We start from the raw sequence: 16,325 nt of genomic DNA, 5'->3' as shown, positions 1-16,325 counted from the left end.
CCTCTCTGGCTACTAGTGATCTCTGTCAAATAAATAAGTAAAATCTTTTTTAAAAAATGGAGGTAGTTAAAGTCCTCTTTCAAATCCATTTACAGAAATACCCTAGCCAACTTCCCAGAACTAGGTCCAATTATGAAAGAGACTGAAAAAGCAAGTAAAAATCTGGTAAAGGGAAATGGGGTTCCCTTGATTTATCCCCTGGGATTGAGCACATAAATATCCTTTAAAAAGAGAGAGAGAGAGAGGTTATCTTGGCAAAGAATGGAAGAAGGTGTTTTTTGGAGGGGCAACCAAGATTGGTTTCCACAAAAACAGACATGGAATTTGCATGTAATTAGGGAGAAATTTTAAGCAAGTAAATAAATATACAAAGAAGGTAATTTCAGGTTCTGTAAATGCTACGAAATAAGGGGATGTGATAAAAAAAATGATGGGCATATTTTGAAAATAAAACTGATAAAATTTACTAATGGGTTTGAATGTGACAGTATGAGAAAAAGATTATTCAAATTCACTGATTCCCATTTATAAATGAAGTTGGAGAAAGATATTTAAGGGTCTAAAGTCATACCACTATTAACTGACAAAGTTAAAACTGCATCTAGTACTATCTGAAACCAAAATCCATTTTCTTTCCCCTATACCATCTACTTGTGGGAGTGGGGGTAAGGGGTAGGGGGAGAGAGAACGCAAAACAGTATATGTAAATTTAAAACACTGCAATAAATAAGAATAAAAGGTCAAATATCGGGGCACCTGGGTGGCTCAGTGGGTTAAGCCTCTGCCTTCGGCTCAGTTCATGATCTCAGGGTTCTGGGATCGAGCCCCACATCAGGCTCTCTGCTCAGCAGGGAGCCTGCTTCCTCCCCCTCTCTCTCTGTGCCTGCCTCTCTGCCTACTTGTGACCTCTGTCTGTCAAATAAATGAATAAAATCTTTAAAAAAAAAAGGTCAAATATTTGAAAATATTTGATGTTCGGTAAGTTATCGCTACTTATTTTTTTTTCTTTCCCTATAGAGCTGGTTAAAGGAACAAAATATGTTATGAACTATTGTGTCAAAACCATAATATGGAACTATTAAAAATGTTGCTGACTGTGTAGAACAGTAGCAAATGGCCATGATATTAAGTAGCAAAAATGGGTTGGCTCAAATAGCAACACAGGGTTTCCCATTACACCAAAGACTTAAAAAAAAAAAAAAAAAGTTACAGGCCCTGTAACAGTCCAACAAAACAAATACCTAATAATCAGTTAAAATGTTAAGACAGTGGATAATACTGTGTTTATATTCCAGCAATAGATAACTACTATTTAGTTGTTAAATATATACAAAGTATATGCATCCTATATATAATATAAACAAATAAACCTATGTAAATTAATATGGGTAAAAAAAGAAAAAAATGTCAGCCTTTCCTCTAAAGCACTAAAGAGGTAGCAAAATAAACTTACCATTATTCAGTATTTTTCTGGCATAAAGATACCAGATTCGATTATATTTAAAAGTCCATTTGGATCTAAATTACTCTCTGAAAAGTATGGTGTCATCAGGGACCTAAAAAACCCTCAAATACTTCCTCATTCACAACAGGGGAATTCACAGAAACAAGGCTAGCAAAGCTAATGATTTTAGGGAGATATCTGGGGACACATACAGGCCCACAGGAGCAAATCTCTGCAGTGAAAGCTCTAAGGTTCTGCGGAGAGCTAGAAGGAGGGAGGTGCCTGCTTCCAAAGGCTTTCATCCAGAGCAGACAGCAAAATGGAGTTAAGCAGGGTGGTTCCTAACATTCATTTCCTGATCCAGACAAACTAATTATTTTCCATCTTCTTTAAGAATAAGTGAGACAATATTAAAAAATAGTCTTGCTCCCAGTAACCTAGTTTGGAAAATATTTGCAAATTTTTATCTTGAGTTGAAAACCTTTTAACAGAAAATCATCATACCAAGAAAAAAAAAGAGTACAAAAAAACCACATTTATTAGAAATAAAAGGAAACCTCCTTGTTTGTATTCCAGGTTCATATGAGTGGAAATTTTACATATACAAGAAAGTAAAAATGTGTGTGTGTGTGTTTGTATGTATACACATACATATCCTTACAAGCCACACACACATATTAACAGTGTAAATCTGTTATTTGTCTGATATGGAGGGTGAAGCCCTCACCAAATCTGAGCAAGGTAATAACTGAATATGATCTGTAGACTGTTAGTTTCACATTTACTTTTTTGTTATCAGTGGGAGGATATTTTGAATAGTGTAACAATAGGTTTCTGCTAGGACCATTTTAAAGCCACACTTTAACTCTAACTAACCACTTCATGCATTTCCAAGGGTTTACTAAGTTTATGATCTTGGAATAGTCTCCTGAAAGGCAGAGATTGGAAGGAGGGTATCAGCTACAATCTGGGCCTCCTAGAAGGAGGCTATAACCAATTGATCTATCATGACATAATAGAAGGCAATTATTTTATCAAGTTTTACAAAGCTCTGTATAACACAAGGATTCCCTACTTCCTAATATCCTTCAGTGTCAATTTCCTCACTACCCGAGTTTCTGTCCTCACTTCTACAATTCAGCTACCAAATTTGAAATGTATCTTTGTATCCCCCTTTTTAAAAGCCCTTGGAACCGTCTCATAAAGTTGTTGGTTATGTCTAAAAATGGGGCCTAGTGGGCCCTTTTAACAGCTTTGATGTTCAATGCTTAGGTACTACTCTTTGAATGACTGAAATATTTCTGCTTCCAACCTCTGGCACATTAGTTTAACGAACAAGTCATTACAATAAGCCAAATAAAGCTGGTCCGTTTTCTAAACCTTGCATCCTCCACATTTTCAGGTAGGTAAGGAATGCACTGCCTTTAAAAGAACTGAGGCGGGGGGGGGGGGGTGGCGAAGGAAAAACTCACTGACAAATTGTGGCAACATGAAAATAATCAGCTGAGCTATCCGGACCAGAATTTTCTGCATCTCATGGTGCTTCATCTTTAAAACGGGACAGACTTCTTAAATCTTAGGGTTCTTCCAAATTAAGGCAAGCTTCCTTTCCCGTTCCCATGTTGGTTGGTTTCTGAACCTGCTGCCGCCCACACGCCCAGGCCCTGGCGGCCATGCGCCGCAGACTGCAGCATCGGAGCTCGCTGTCCGCAGGCGCGGCGGACCCCGCCCGGTAGGGCCGGCGCGGGGAGGGGGCTCTGAGCCAGGAGCCCGCCTCTGCGGCGGCCGAGCCGGGCGCCGAGTGGGCGCGCCGGGCCGGGGGTGGGGCCCGCGGCCGTGGCACCGCCTGGGCCCGCCCGCCCCTCCCCGGACCGCTACTTAAGTGGCTCCAGCACCGCCCCCGACTCAGTGCGTTACTTACCTCGACTCTTAGCTTGTCGGGGACGGTAACCGGTACGCGGTGTCTGCTCCTGTCGCCTGCGCTTGCTAACCCGTAGCCATCATGGTGAGTGGGCCGCTCGGGGCGCCGCCCTCGCTCTGGAAAACCGGGAAAAGCGAGCCGGACCGTCTCGCGGGGGCCGTTAGTAAGGGATCAGCGCTCTGGTTTTGGAAGGCTTGAAGAGCGAGGCGAGAGGCGAGGGTGGGAATAGTGAGAATGGTTGGGGCCCGAAAGGGGGGCCGCCGCGTTTTCTTCTCGGACTCTGGGAGGGCATGGCCGGGCGCCGGCTCCCCACACCGTGGTTGGGGTTCTCAATTAGCCCTTACCTCCTGGGCGCGAGACCCGAGACCCTACAGTCTTTTCCCGCGCGTTCCCATCCCCCTTTCCTTCCCCGGCTTTTGGCGGGCGGGCGCGCGCGCGCGGGCTCTCCACGCCCTCACTTCCTCCTCTGCCAGAAGCGCGGAGGCGGGAAGGAGCCCGACACAAAAGCGCAGGCGCGACCGTTACCTTCCCGCCAGGGAGTGGCGGGAGCCCGCCCCTGCAGTCTGCGCGTGCGCGCCGGGGAGCTGCCGGTCTACTGCTGTGGGGCGTGTCTATGTTAGCCCCAGTTTTGGGGTTTTTTTGTTGTTGTTTAACGAGAGCGATAAGGTGAATGTGAAGAACGGCTCCTTGTTGGGTGTGTTGCATTACGCCAGAGTATTAGGACAATTAGCTCCCAACAGCTTCAAGAGGCCATCTGTCTTTCCTTGGTCAGAGTTAGGAATGCGCGTAGGAGCAGGTGGTGGCGGTGAGGGATTTTGAGGGGACAGAAATCGGATCTTGGTCCAGATCTGGGCCGCCGATAATCCCCTGCTGTGCCCTGACAGATGTGAAGGTGCTGGGCTTAGCCCAACGCCTGGGGGAGCAGAAGATGGTTGGCCATGGCAGGCGCCTCTGCAGACGTGGCTGCTGCGTGTGGCTGCAGCTGCGCGGCCCCGGTGGCCGCAAAGGGGCGCGGACGCGCGCTCACCCTGAATTGCTCATTCATCCTGTGCCGCAAAGCCCCGCCCTTTGTCCCTGCGGCCAGACATTTCCTCTGCACTGTTCTGACCACGTGCTTCCTGCGATGGTAGCTGCCCGGAAATCTGGCCGCCTAGTCTAAAATGGAATTATGAGGCCCGAGCACTGAATGAATGGCCTCCCTATCTTCCTCTTCAAAGGAGGAAGCTGTGACTAAGCGCTCTTGGTCTGGAAAGAGGCCTTCCCAATTTAGATACGGAGAAGAAATTCGTTAAAAGCAATGCAGATCGAAAAGTATAGTGATTCTCTCCTAGAAGAGTATTAAATTTCAGTTCATTTTAGAAGGGGAAGTTTGTGAGATTGATTATATAAATTATTTTGTTCTGCTTTACAGTGTTTACTAGATTAGGTTAGTACTAATTATCTTTTTTTATTCTACTTTTCACAGCGTGAGTGTATCTCCATCCACGTCGGCCAGGCTGGTGTCCAGATCGGCAATGCCTGCTGGGAGCTCTATTGCCTGGAGCATGGCATTCAGCCCGATGGCCAGATGCCAAGTGACAAGACCATCGGGGGAGGAGACGACTCCTTCAACACCTTCTTCAGTGAGACGGGTGCTGGCAAGCATGTGCCCAGGGCCGTGTTTGTAGACCTGGAACCCACAGTCATTGGTGAGTTGGCCTCAGTAACCCGGTGAGCTCCCCCGGGGGTCTGGGACAGGAGGTCTGTCTTGAGGCTCCATGGACCCCGTGAGGTTGAGCAGGCTTGTGCAGGTGGTGAGTGATGGGGGGCTGCTGTGTTTGCCTTTTCCAGATGAAGTTCGCACTGGCACCTACCGCCAGCTCTTCCACCCTGAACAGCTCATCACAGGCAAGGAAGATGCTGCCAACAACTATGCCCGAGGGCACTACACCATTGGCAAGGAGATCATTGACCTTGTCTTGGACCGAATTCGGAAGCTGGTATGTTTATTCTCAAGAAGTAAATAATGATGCTAAGGAAGACACTTGAAATAGGTTCTTTCCATCTCAGACACAGAATTAAAATGTAATGGAGTGAGGTAAACTATTCCTTTATAGTTTTTCTTTAAAAATCCAATTAAAGCATGAACTACTTGGTGTCATTTAAGTAAGAAATGCTTAGTAATTCTAGGAAGGTCTCCATGTAAGCGTTTCTTGTCAAAATAAGATCTGTATTCTTGGACTTGTACGAAAAGTGAAAATATATTTACTTAGGATATATTGCAAAGAGCAGTAATCATATGTTTTCTCTATTTCTTTTTTCTACCAGGCTGACCAGTGCACAGGTCTTCAGGGCTTCTTGGTTTTCCACAGCTTTGGAGGGGGAACTGGTTCCGGGTTCACCTCCCTGCTGATGGAACGTCTCTCTGTCGATTATGGCAAGAAGTCCAAGCTGGAGTTCTCCATTTACCCAGCCCCTCAGGTTTCCACAGCTGTAGTTGAGCCCTACAACTCCATCCTCACTACCCACACCACCCTGGAGCACTCTGATTGTGCCTTCATGGTAGACAACGAGGCCATCTATGACATCTGTCGTAGAAACCTCGATATTGAACGCCCAACCTACACTAACCTTAACCGCCTTATTAGCCAGATTGTGTCCTCCATCACTGCTTCCCTCAGATTTGATGGAGCCCTGAATGTTGATCTGACAGAATTCCAGACCAACCTGGTGCCCTATCCCCGTATCCACTTCCCTCTGGCCACCTATGCCCCTGTCATCTCTGCTGAGAAAGCCTACCATGAACAGCTTTCTGTAGCAGAGATCACCAACGCGTGCTTTGAGCCAGCCAACCAGATGGTGAAATGTGACCCTCGCCATGGTAAATACATGGCTTGCTGCCTGTTGTACCGTGGCGATGTGGTTCCCAAAGATGTCAATGCCGCCATTGCCACCATCAAGACCAAGCGCAGCATCCAGTTTGTGGACTGGTGCCCCACTGGCTTCAAAGTGGGCATTAATTACCAGCCTCCCACTGTGGTGCCCGGTGGAGACCTGGCCAAAGTCCAGCGAGCTGTGTGCATGCTGAGCAACACCACAGCCATCGCTGAGGCCTGGGCTCGCCTGGACCACAAGTTTGACCTGATGTATGCCAAGCGTGCCTTTGTTCACTGGTATGTGGGGGAGGGCATGGAGGAAGGAGAGTTTTCTGAGGCCCGTGAGGACATGGCTGCCCTTGAGAAGGATTATGAGGAGGTTGGTGTGGATTCTGTTGAAGGAGAGGGTGAAGAAGAAGGAGAGGAATACTAATTACCATTCCTTTCATCCCTGCAGCATGTCAGACTCAGAACTTAAGCTTCAACATTAGCTGACAGGCGTTAAAGCTTTCTGGTTAGATTTTAACACTTTTAACTGTGATCATGTGTTTTCCATGTGTACCTGTTGCATTTCTCCATCATGTCTCAAAGTAAAGGCTTTAAGAAAGAAAGTTTGACTTCTGTACTTTTTCTAAATTGCTTTCTCCAATTCAGGATGTCCTGCCATTCATCATATCTGGAAGGTAGCCGTAGGGTGGTAATACCAAGAATCCTATTTCCTGTATAGCCACCTCTGGGGGCAAGGGAGCACACTGGACTAGAAAAGCAGGAGAGCTGGATTCTGACACTGATCTGTTAATAGCACCTCAACCAGTGTTAGAATCTGAAAGGAGCCTAGAAAAATGTTAGTTCAGAGCTAATCTAGCTTCTTATTGGTCAGATTCAGGGAAGTTTTAAATGTCCTACAAACCCATGAGTGCTCGTTTTAAAGGAGTTTGCTGACCTATCAATGTAACTAAGAATTTCAAAATGACCCTTCTACAGGAAAAACAGATGGATAAGAGACTTGAGCATGATGAGGTAAAAGCTGTTACCAGCCCTGTCATAAGTTGCAGGATCATAATTCCTGCTGATAAGCAAAAGTCCTAATAGAAAGCAAAATAATAAGCTGTGTGCTTTAAAAAAAGGCTGAGGATGTTTGTAGAAAAGCACTACTTTACTGGAGGGTGAAATGGCAACACTTGTATAGGTTAGGGTAAGAGTACAATTTAGGGCCTTTGGCATCATTTACATTCTTTCAAGTATATAGCTTGGCTACATCTAAATGACTAGTAGATAGGAAAACAGGATGCAAACAAGTGTTTTACCATAGAGAAAATGCACAGTGGAACAGAAGTACAGGAACCAAAGGTCTGCTGGAGATGTTGATCCTTGGTTTAAAAAACCAGTTTTCCCAGTTATTTCCCCTACAAATTTACAGAAGCGTTCTTGGCTCCTGAAAGAAACAATCTGATTTGTGAGCATAGCAACACAAATGGAGCGTTCTTGGCTCCTGAAAGAAACAATCTGATTTGTGAGCATAGCAACACAAATGGAGCCACCACAGGTCCCTGGGGAAGGCAGATGCCAGGGCTGTAAAGTGCTACGGGGAACTCCTAAACTGCATTAGTGACCAAATGGGGACTGAAGGTTTTGAGTTAGTGCTGATTGCAAAGGAGTTCTTGAGAGATGTCTGAAAACCCTCTGATGTATCTCTTCCTGCAAAACAAGAGGGAAAGGTAGCTACACTAGAGCCCAGGAAACAGTGGCAAAGTAACGCAGAGAAGAGCTTGCTTTTCAAGAAGATGTCCTGGGTGCCTGAAATCAGGGAAGCACACGTTCAGTGCGCAGCATGCCATGTGCATTTTCAGAGTTTTGAGGCACAAGGCAGGGACAGGATCAAGAAGCCAGCATTTCAACTGCATCTGATTTTCTTCCTTTCTTTCTTTTTTTTTTTTTTTTTAAGATTTTACTTGACAGGGGCGCCTGAGTGGCTTAAGGGGTTCTGCCTTCTGCTCAGGTCATGATCTCAGGGTCCTGGGATTGAGCCCCACATCAGGCTCTCTGCTCAGCAGGGAGCCTGCTTCCCCCCTCTCTCTCTGCCTGCTTGTGATCTCTGTCTCTGTCAAATAAATAAATAAAATCTTAAAAAAAAAAAAGATTTTACTTGACAGAGGTAGGGAGAGAGCAAACACAAGCAGGAGGAGCAGCAGGCAGAGTGAGAGAGAGAAGCAGTCTCCTCACTGAACAAGGAACCTGATCTGGGGCTCCACCTCAGGGCCCTGGGATCACAACCCAAGCTCAAGGCAGCTGCTTAACCAACTGAGCCATCCAGGTGCCCCTGATGTTTTATTTTGTTTGGGTTTTGTGTGTGTGTTGGGGTGGGGTGGGGGTTGTATTTTTAAGAAGATTGATCTGTAATAAAGCAAAATAAGATGACAGGCTGGTGCAAGGCACATAGTTGTTTAGAATTTTATTACCTATTATCACAACAAATTGTCCCAGAACTTTATGGTTTAAGACAGTATATATGTATTATTTTATGCAGTTTCTGAGGGTCAGGAATTCAGGAGTGGTTTAGCTGGCTAGTTCTGTCTCAGGATTTCTCGTAAGGTTGCAAGTCAAGGTATTGACTGAGACTACAGTTCCCTGTGTGCTTCATTGGGACTGAAAGATTCTCTTCCAAGGCAGTTCACCCACCTGCCTTGCAAGTGAGTGCTGGTTGTTGGTAGGTGGGCTTAGTTCACATGTGGACCTCTCTCCAGTAGGGCTACTTGAGTGTCTTCAGAACATGGGGGCAGGCTTCCCCCAGAATGAGTGATCCTAGAGAAGGTAAGTTGGAAACAGCAATGTTATGACTTAACCTTGTAAGTCACACTGTCTCATTTCTACAATATCCCATTTGTTACACATGTCAGTCCTGTTTAGTCTGCGAGAAAACTTCACACTGACAGGAGGCAAGAATCAGGGGGAGTTACATACAAACCCCAAGATTTAATGTTTTTATAGGATAGAACAATAATGGTTATATTAATCTTTTTTTCCCAGTACACTTGATATATTTCATTTTTTAAAAGGGAGGAAACCTGGGTGCCTGGCTGTCTCAGAGGAGCGTGCGACTCTTGATCTCCTGGTTGTGAGTTTGAGCCCCATATTGGGTATAGAGATTACTTAAAAATAAAATCTTAAAAGTAAATAAAAGGGAGGAAACCTGTAATTTAGAAAGGTTTTCCATTTTCTATAGTACAAACTCAAAGTTCAACCTTTGTGGTTGTTTTAATTTAAGCTATTTTCAGAAGAGACACTTCCTATCTACCTTCTTCCTGAACTATCCAATCCTCTTTATTCTCTAATTATTTGGTTATTGATCCAATCGGCTGCTTGAATTCAGTATTCCCTCTGTCCCCTCTGTTCCTAATCATCTTATATGCAACATGATGATTAGTAGTTACTAATAGTCAAAACCTTTGGTGACATGAAATATCAAGTCTGGGACTGGGGTGGGGAGAAAGGGGCTGCCTATAATGAGATGCCAAGGCAGCCAGGAAATGTCACAAAGCATTCCTTTGGAGGCCCCCGAGGTCTGATACCTGGCAGCAACACAATTCCCAGTATGATTATGGCCCCACAGACTGCTCTAATGGAAGTAAAAACAAGGATTATTTATTTCCCTCTTAGGACAGATTATTATTCTGTTCACTACAAACATCGAACCTGAGGGTTTTGTAAAACATACTCACTCTCTTTTCAGGCCCAGGTCTCTTTAAGCACCTTCTGAGTTGAGTTTCAGGGTAGAGAGGCCTAGGAAACAGATTGAGTCACTTGACTCTTCTTTCTGTCATTAGGCTCTCTTAAACTCCTAGGCCTATTTTCCCTTTTTTTTTCCCCCCCCAAAGATTTTATTTATTGATTGGACAGAGAGAGAGATGGAATACAAGCAGGAGGAGTGGGAGAAGCAGGCTTTTCCCTGAGCAGGGAGCCTGATGTCAAGCTCCATCCCAGGACCCTGGGACCATGACCTGAGCTGAAGACAGATGCTTAATGACTGAGCCACCCAGGCACCCCGGCCTATCTTCCCTTTTGCACTCAGGATTCCCATTCTGCCTTTTTCAGAAGAGGGTGTCGAATAGGACAATCAAGTCTGGAAGGAATTGAAGCTTAGCGATGTGCATCTAAGCTTCGGAAATGAGGGACAGGGCACCCCACGACTTGACAGCTCTACTCACTGAGACACCAAAGCCACTGCCAAGGAAAAACGAGCAATTTATTTAGAGAAGAAATAGAACTAAGTAAAGCCCAAGGAGGGTTTACTTACAGATGGCGAGGATGATGATGATAATTAACCTTAGCACATCAAGACTTTGGATTTACTCCCACCCACCTTTTTTTAAACACCAGAATACTTAAATGCCTTTACAATGTAGCATTCCTAACCTTGAGATGACCTTAAAACGAGAGAAGCCCAGTGCCTTTTTTTCTTTTTTTAAACAAATGACAGATTTAATTGGCAGGGAAGAAGGGAAGAGATACTATAGCCCTGTGTCCTGTCTTGTAGGACCAAGGGCCTTAAATATTGCCTGCTAAAAGTTCAGAAGGAATAGGAGTCTTTCAGCCCTATGGAGGGCCAGGTTCATGGTCAGATTAAGAGGCTCGAATGAGAGAGAAGAGAGATGGCATTTTCCCTTCCCAATCCCATCAAATTCCTGGCAAATTCCTTAATGCCCTGCAGATGGCACCACTGACAACGAGTTCTGTGCCCAGAAGAGCAGAGCTCAGATTTGTGAACTCTGCCCTGTCACCTTGGAGCTGAGCCTAGAAGATATATAACAAACAGGAAGTAACTGACTTGGCATCTCTGGCTTGTCGTGGGTTTTTTGTTGTTGTTGTTCTGTCCATCCCTAGAGGCACCTAGGCCTCATGCTAGGCCATTATGAATCAGGCAGCCACAGGATTTAGGAACTCCCATACCCAAGCTCTTAACTTCAGCTCCTGCCTCTACGCCTCAGGATGGGATGGGTATAAAAACGTGGTCTTGGGTCAACATGTAGGAAGGGAGATTGCCAGATCAATCTGAACTCATTGACACAAAGTCAATAACCATCTGATGATGTGCACATTATCATGTAGATACTGGTATCTTTGTGTTGTGAGGCCCAGCTATTTCCTCTCTGCCATTTGGTCCATACATCAAAATAAATGCCCTTCCCACCCATCCCTCAACCGACCAACCCATCTCCCACCTAACAGCTTGCCAAATGTTACTACGTCCAGCTGTGATGGAGTTGAGCTGATCTCATTCCTGCCTGGGGCCTTCACTCTTCCCTCCACCTATATAATACCTTTTTCAGCCATAACTGCCCCCTCCATCTTTGCCCACTTTCTCATACTCTTTCTTTGATGATGGAAACTGAAATATTGCCTCTTCAAGGACTTAAAGAATAGGTCAGACTCAGAGTCCCCATTAAATATTTGCATAGAAACTTCCACTTTTTCTCTCAAAGCATTACTCGTATTTTGGAATTATTTAATTATTTGTGTGATTATTTAATTAATAAATTTTCCCCCTATCGGGTTTTATAAGCTCTACGTCTATTGTGTTTACCCTTGTATGGCCAGTACCTAGCTTGGTGCTTAGTGCATAACTGGCACTCAATAAATATTCCAAGAATTAATTTGGGGCAAGAACAAAGATTCAAACTTTTTTTTTTTTTAAGATTTTATTTATTTATTTGTCAGAGAGAGAGAGAATGAGCATAGGCAGGCAGAGTGGCAGGCAGAGGCAGAGGGAGAACCAGGCTCCCAGCCGAGAAAGGAGCCCGATGTGGAACTCAATCCCAGGACACTGGGATCATGACCTGAGCTGAAGGCAGCCGCTTAACCAACTGAGCCACCCAGGCATCCCTCAACCTTTTTTTTTTTTTTTTTTTTAAGATTTTACTTATTTATTTGACAGAGAGAAAGCACAAGTAGGCAGAGCGGCAGGCAGAGGGAGATGGAGAAGCAAGCAGGCTTGCGGGACTCAATCCGAGAAGCCTGGGATCATGACCTGAGCTGAAGGCGGCTGCTTAACTGACTGAGCCACCCAGGCCCAAGATTCAAACTTTTAACTCTGCAAGCTAGAGATGACTGCCCCTCCACTCTCTCCCCTTTTCCCAGGCCCAGAGATCTAAGATGCCTCAGGAAGACACCACAGGGTAGACAGTGATATCAAATAAAGGTAGAAGGGAAAGTTGTTCCCAACATTCTTCATAAATATGATCTGTTCTAAAGATTCTTCATAAATAAGACCCCTCACCCTCTCAAGTGTCTTATGATACTAACATGCAGGAATTTCTGCCGGCTCACACCGACTAAATGAATCTGTGCCAGGGGCCAAAGTGTGGCCCAGCTGCCAGAACAGGCAGGTGTCACCTTAGGCATTCCATCTTTACATCAGTATGCAAAGCTACGCAGCTGAGCACTCCCACAATCCTCCTCACTATTTGTCCTGCTATGCAAACTGTTTATGCAGTTCTGGGCACCTCAAAAAAGATACAGAAAGGCAACAGAGTTCCCTCCAAGGGCTGAGTGGAATGCTAAGTAGCCTTGGGTAGAGGAACTCAGAGAACTGAAGATGTTTAGATTAGAATAGAGAAACCCAATGAAGATCTGCTATCCAGAAATGGCAGCAGCCTCATTCCTCAAAAACCCAGAGGGCACAGCAACAGATGGGGGGAAAACACTGCATCTCACATTCTAATAATCAGCTAGGATCAACAGTGGGCCACTGTCCCATCCATGTCGTGAATGGCAAACAGGGAGAACTGAAGATTTCTAAGATCCCTCTCCATTCCCAAAGTCCAGGATTTCAAATTTTTCTGCTATTTCAAGCCTATCTTTCATTACGACTATCTTCTCAAATATTTTTTGAAAAGTCAGAGATAGGTAGGGACAAAGGAACAGAATCTCTCAAAGCATGTTTCTTAAACCCTTCCCCAACCCCTGCAGACAACAATAGGCTCTCAGATCCAGGTAGTTCTTACCTAAAAGAAACCTCTAGTTTTCTGGCTTCCCTGGCACCCTAGAGAGGAAGGCAATCCCAAAGTTGCTGGTCCATTTCTAGGAACTAGTCCAATTTCCATCAGAGAGAAAGGAGGAGGTTTACAGCCTTAGCTTGGGCTGCTACGACAAAATACCATAGACTGGATGGCTTAACCAACAGACTTATTTTTCACAGTTCTGGAGGCTGGGAAGTCTAAGAATCAGTGTCTGGTGAGAGCGCTCTCCCTGGCTTGCATTTTTGCTCTATTCTCACAAGGCACAGAGAGAAAGCTCTAGTCTCTTTCTCTTCTTGGAAGGACCTTAATCCCACCAGAGGAGGTGTACTTTATCTAAACATAATTACCTTTTAAAGGCCCTACCTCCTAATATCATCACTTTGTGGGTCATATAAAAATATGAATTTTGGGTGGCGTCTGGGTAGCTCAGCTGGTTGAGTGGCTGCCTTTAGCCCGGGTCGTGGTCCTGGAGTCCAGGGATCGAGTCCTGCATCGGACTCCTGGCTCAGCGGGGAGTCTGCTTTTCCCTCTGACCTTCTCCCCTCTCATGCTCTCTCTCTCTCTCAAGTAAATAAATAAAATCTTTAAAAAAAAAAAATATGCATTTTTTTGAGGTATAATTTGACTACCATTAATTTGGGACACCTGGAAACAAAATTCACACAAAATAGCACAGCCTATAGCATTTTCACCCCAGAGAAACTCTTCCTGAGGACCCAGGAAGTTATGGGGAAAAATTAGGAAATGTAGGTAAGCAAAGAGCAAATGAATATAATCCATAATCTGGAAAGTTTCTGAAATATTTGTTTAAAGAAAAGGGCAACTTTTCCTAATCCTCCTCTCTGTCCCTTTCCTGCCCAGTCACCTTGGGGAGTGGATGCCTCTGGCCTTCTATCTGCTCCTCTCACGCTGCTGTTCGGCAATAAATCTTTGGAAGCTCAAAAGTGGTCTCAAAGATACAGATGGAAGGGTTCCAGGGCTCTTGAAGGTATTGAAGTTCAAGTTTTAGCTTTCTACTACACTGACTATCTAAGCAATATAGTAATGAGGAGAATACAGAAGTGGGGCATATATCCACTAAGAGGCAACAGCAAAATACCAGGGAAAAGGAAGGCTTTGGAATCAGACAGGCCAAGTTCAAACCCTAGCTCCACCACCTGGTGTTGTTGGCCCTTGTACTTAATCTCTTTGAACTAACTCCTCATCTCTAAAAACAATAAAGTCTGTTTTCTAGGGTTCTTTTGACATTGGACAAAATAATCTATGTAAAGTATCTATTAATAATTAGCACTTGGGGGGCGCCTGGGTGGCTCAGTGGGTTAAGCCTCTGCCTTTGGCTCGGGTCATGATCTCAGGGTCTTGGGATCAAGTCCAGCATCAGGCTCTCTGCTCAGCGGGGAGCCTGCTTCCTCCTCTCTCTCTCTGCCTGCCTCTCTGCCTACTTGTGATTTCTCTCTCTGTGTGTCAAATAAATAAAAATCTTTTAAAAAAATAATTAGCACTTGGTGGAGGCTCAGTATGGATTAATTCCCTTCTTTGTGCTGCTTGAAGAAGTCGAAATTAACCCTCCATAATCAAGGTAGCCTCTTCCTTATGAAGAATGGGTTACTAATCTCATAAGCAGATTGAATCCACAAACATTGAGTGTTTACTATGAGAACTGCACGGAGGTTGGCAGGAAAGGGATTAATTAGAAGCCAAATACAGGTTTCCAATTCTTGAAGGAGAGGGGAAAGGAGAAAAGATATAAATGGAGGTAAATTTAAACAATACAAAAGATTTAAATAATAGCGCAAGATAATGTTATGAAACAGCGCATATATGCCTAATTGTTCACCGAACTAAATAACTGAAACTATACAGGCAGAAATCCCTTCAGGAAAGAACGAAAGAGAAGACATTATTGGTGTTGAGCCTTGCAAGTAGACAGGATTTGGACGAAGTGGGATGTGATAAGTTTAAAAAATTTATTATGGAGTGTCTTTTTGCATAGTTTTTGAGTAGTAATAGAGTAACCAGAAAATCTCTCACCCCTAAACATAGGCATTGAAAAGAAAGTTATTGGGCTTCCAATGGATTTGTAAACAAGGGCTCAAGGACTTGTGAGCAAATAAATCAGATTGTCACTGGGCTCAAAACTACTTTCTCTACAAAGTATTCTAGATTCCTTCTCTCTGTTCTGACCTTGAGCTTGTCTTCTATTATGCAGTTCCAAGTTCATATGTTTATTGATATTTTGCCTTTTAAAGTTTACTTCAGTTGTACATCACTGTACATTCTGGATGATAAGTCTCTAAGCAGAGTCTATACTAACCAGTTGTTGTAAGAATCAGATTTAATAGTCTGTGGCTTTGGTGATGTCACAGCACTTTGTAAACTGCAAAGGACTGTGAACATTTGATTTTTAGATTTAGAAGCAATCTGAAGGGTGTTCTAGCTTTGCAAATGACATTTAGTCCAGGATGACAGTGCTAGAACCAGAACTCAGCTCTTCTGGTTATCAGCAATGCCTGCTATCTTTTCTAATCACATCTGTAAATATTTGAGTGTCTACATGTATTATGTACCAGGCTAAGGGCTAGGGAAATAACTACAACCAAGACAAATATGGGGTGCTGGTGTGGCTCAGTCTGTTAAGCATCTGACTCTCGATTTTAGCTCAGGCCTTGATCTCAAGGTCATGAGTTTAAGCCCTATATTGGGTTCCATGCTGGGGCCTACTTTGAAAAAAAAAAAAAAAAGACAAATAAGATTGTTTCCCTTTACAAGCCTATATGGAGGAGGCAGACAAACAAATAAATGCAAGCAAATTAAGTTATGGTAACTTGTTATAAATAATGTGACAAAATTAGGTTGCTTTAGATAATGTAGTGGGGGAACACTGAACAGGTATCATTGAAGCTCAAACCTGAAAGCAACTGAAGTCAGCCAAAACAAACTGGGAAGGGGAAGGGGAAGAGGAAATATCAAGTACAGAACCTTAAGGAAGGAAAGAGCTTGGCAGGATCCACCGAGAAGTGACCAAAGGCCAGGGTGAAGATGGCAGTAAGTTGAAGCAGTAGAGAGGAGTTAGCATAGGTCACAACCTT

The 16,325-nt window shown here is 44.2% G+C and overlaps 1 protein-coding gene across 1 annotated transcript; it reads left to right on the top strand.

The window, feature by feature from the left end:
* The first annotated feature begins 3,237 nt into the window (after positions 1-3,237).
* On the top strand, positions 3,238-6,834 carry TUBA1B (tubulin alpha 1b). Its single transcript, XM_080812528.1, has 4 exons — positions 3,238-3,449; positions 4,831-5,053; positions 5,196-5,344; positions 5,673-6,834. The coding sequence occupies exons 1-4, from the start codon at positions 3,447-3,449 to the stop codon at positions 6,651-6,653; spliced, it is 1,356 nt and encodes a 451-aa protein (XP_080668654.1). The 5' UTR covers positions 3,238-3,446; the 3' UTR covers positions 6,654-6,834.
* Positions 6,835-16,325: the final 9,491 nt, after the last annotated feature.

The sequence above is a fragment of the Martes martes genome (assembly GCF_963455335.1).
Source record: "Martes martes genome assembly, chromosome: 8".
Taxonomy (NCBI): Eukaryota; Metazoa; Chordata; class Mammalia; order Carnivora; family Mustelidae; genus Martes; species Martes martes.
This window is presented reverse-complemented; position numbering and strand designations above follow the sequence as displayed.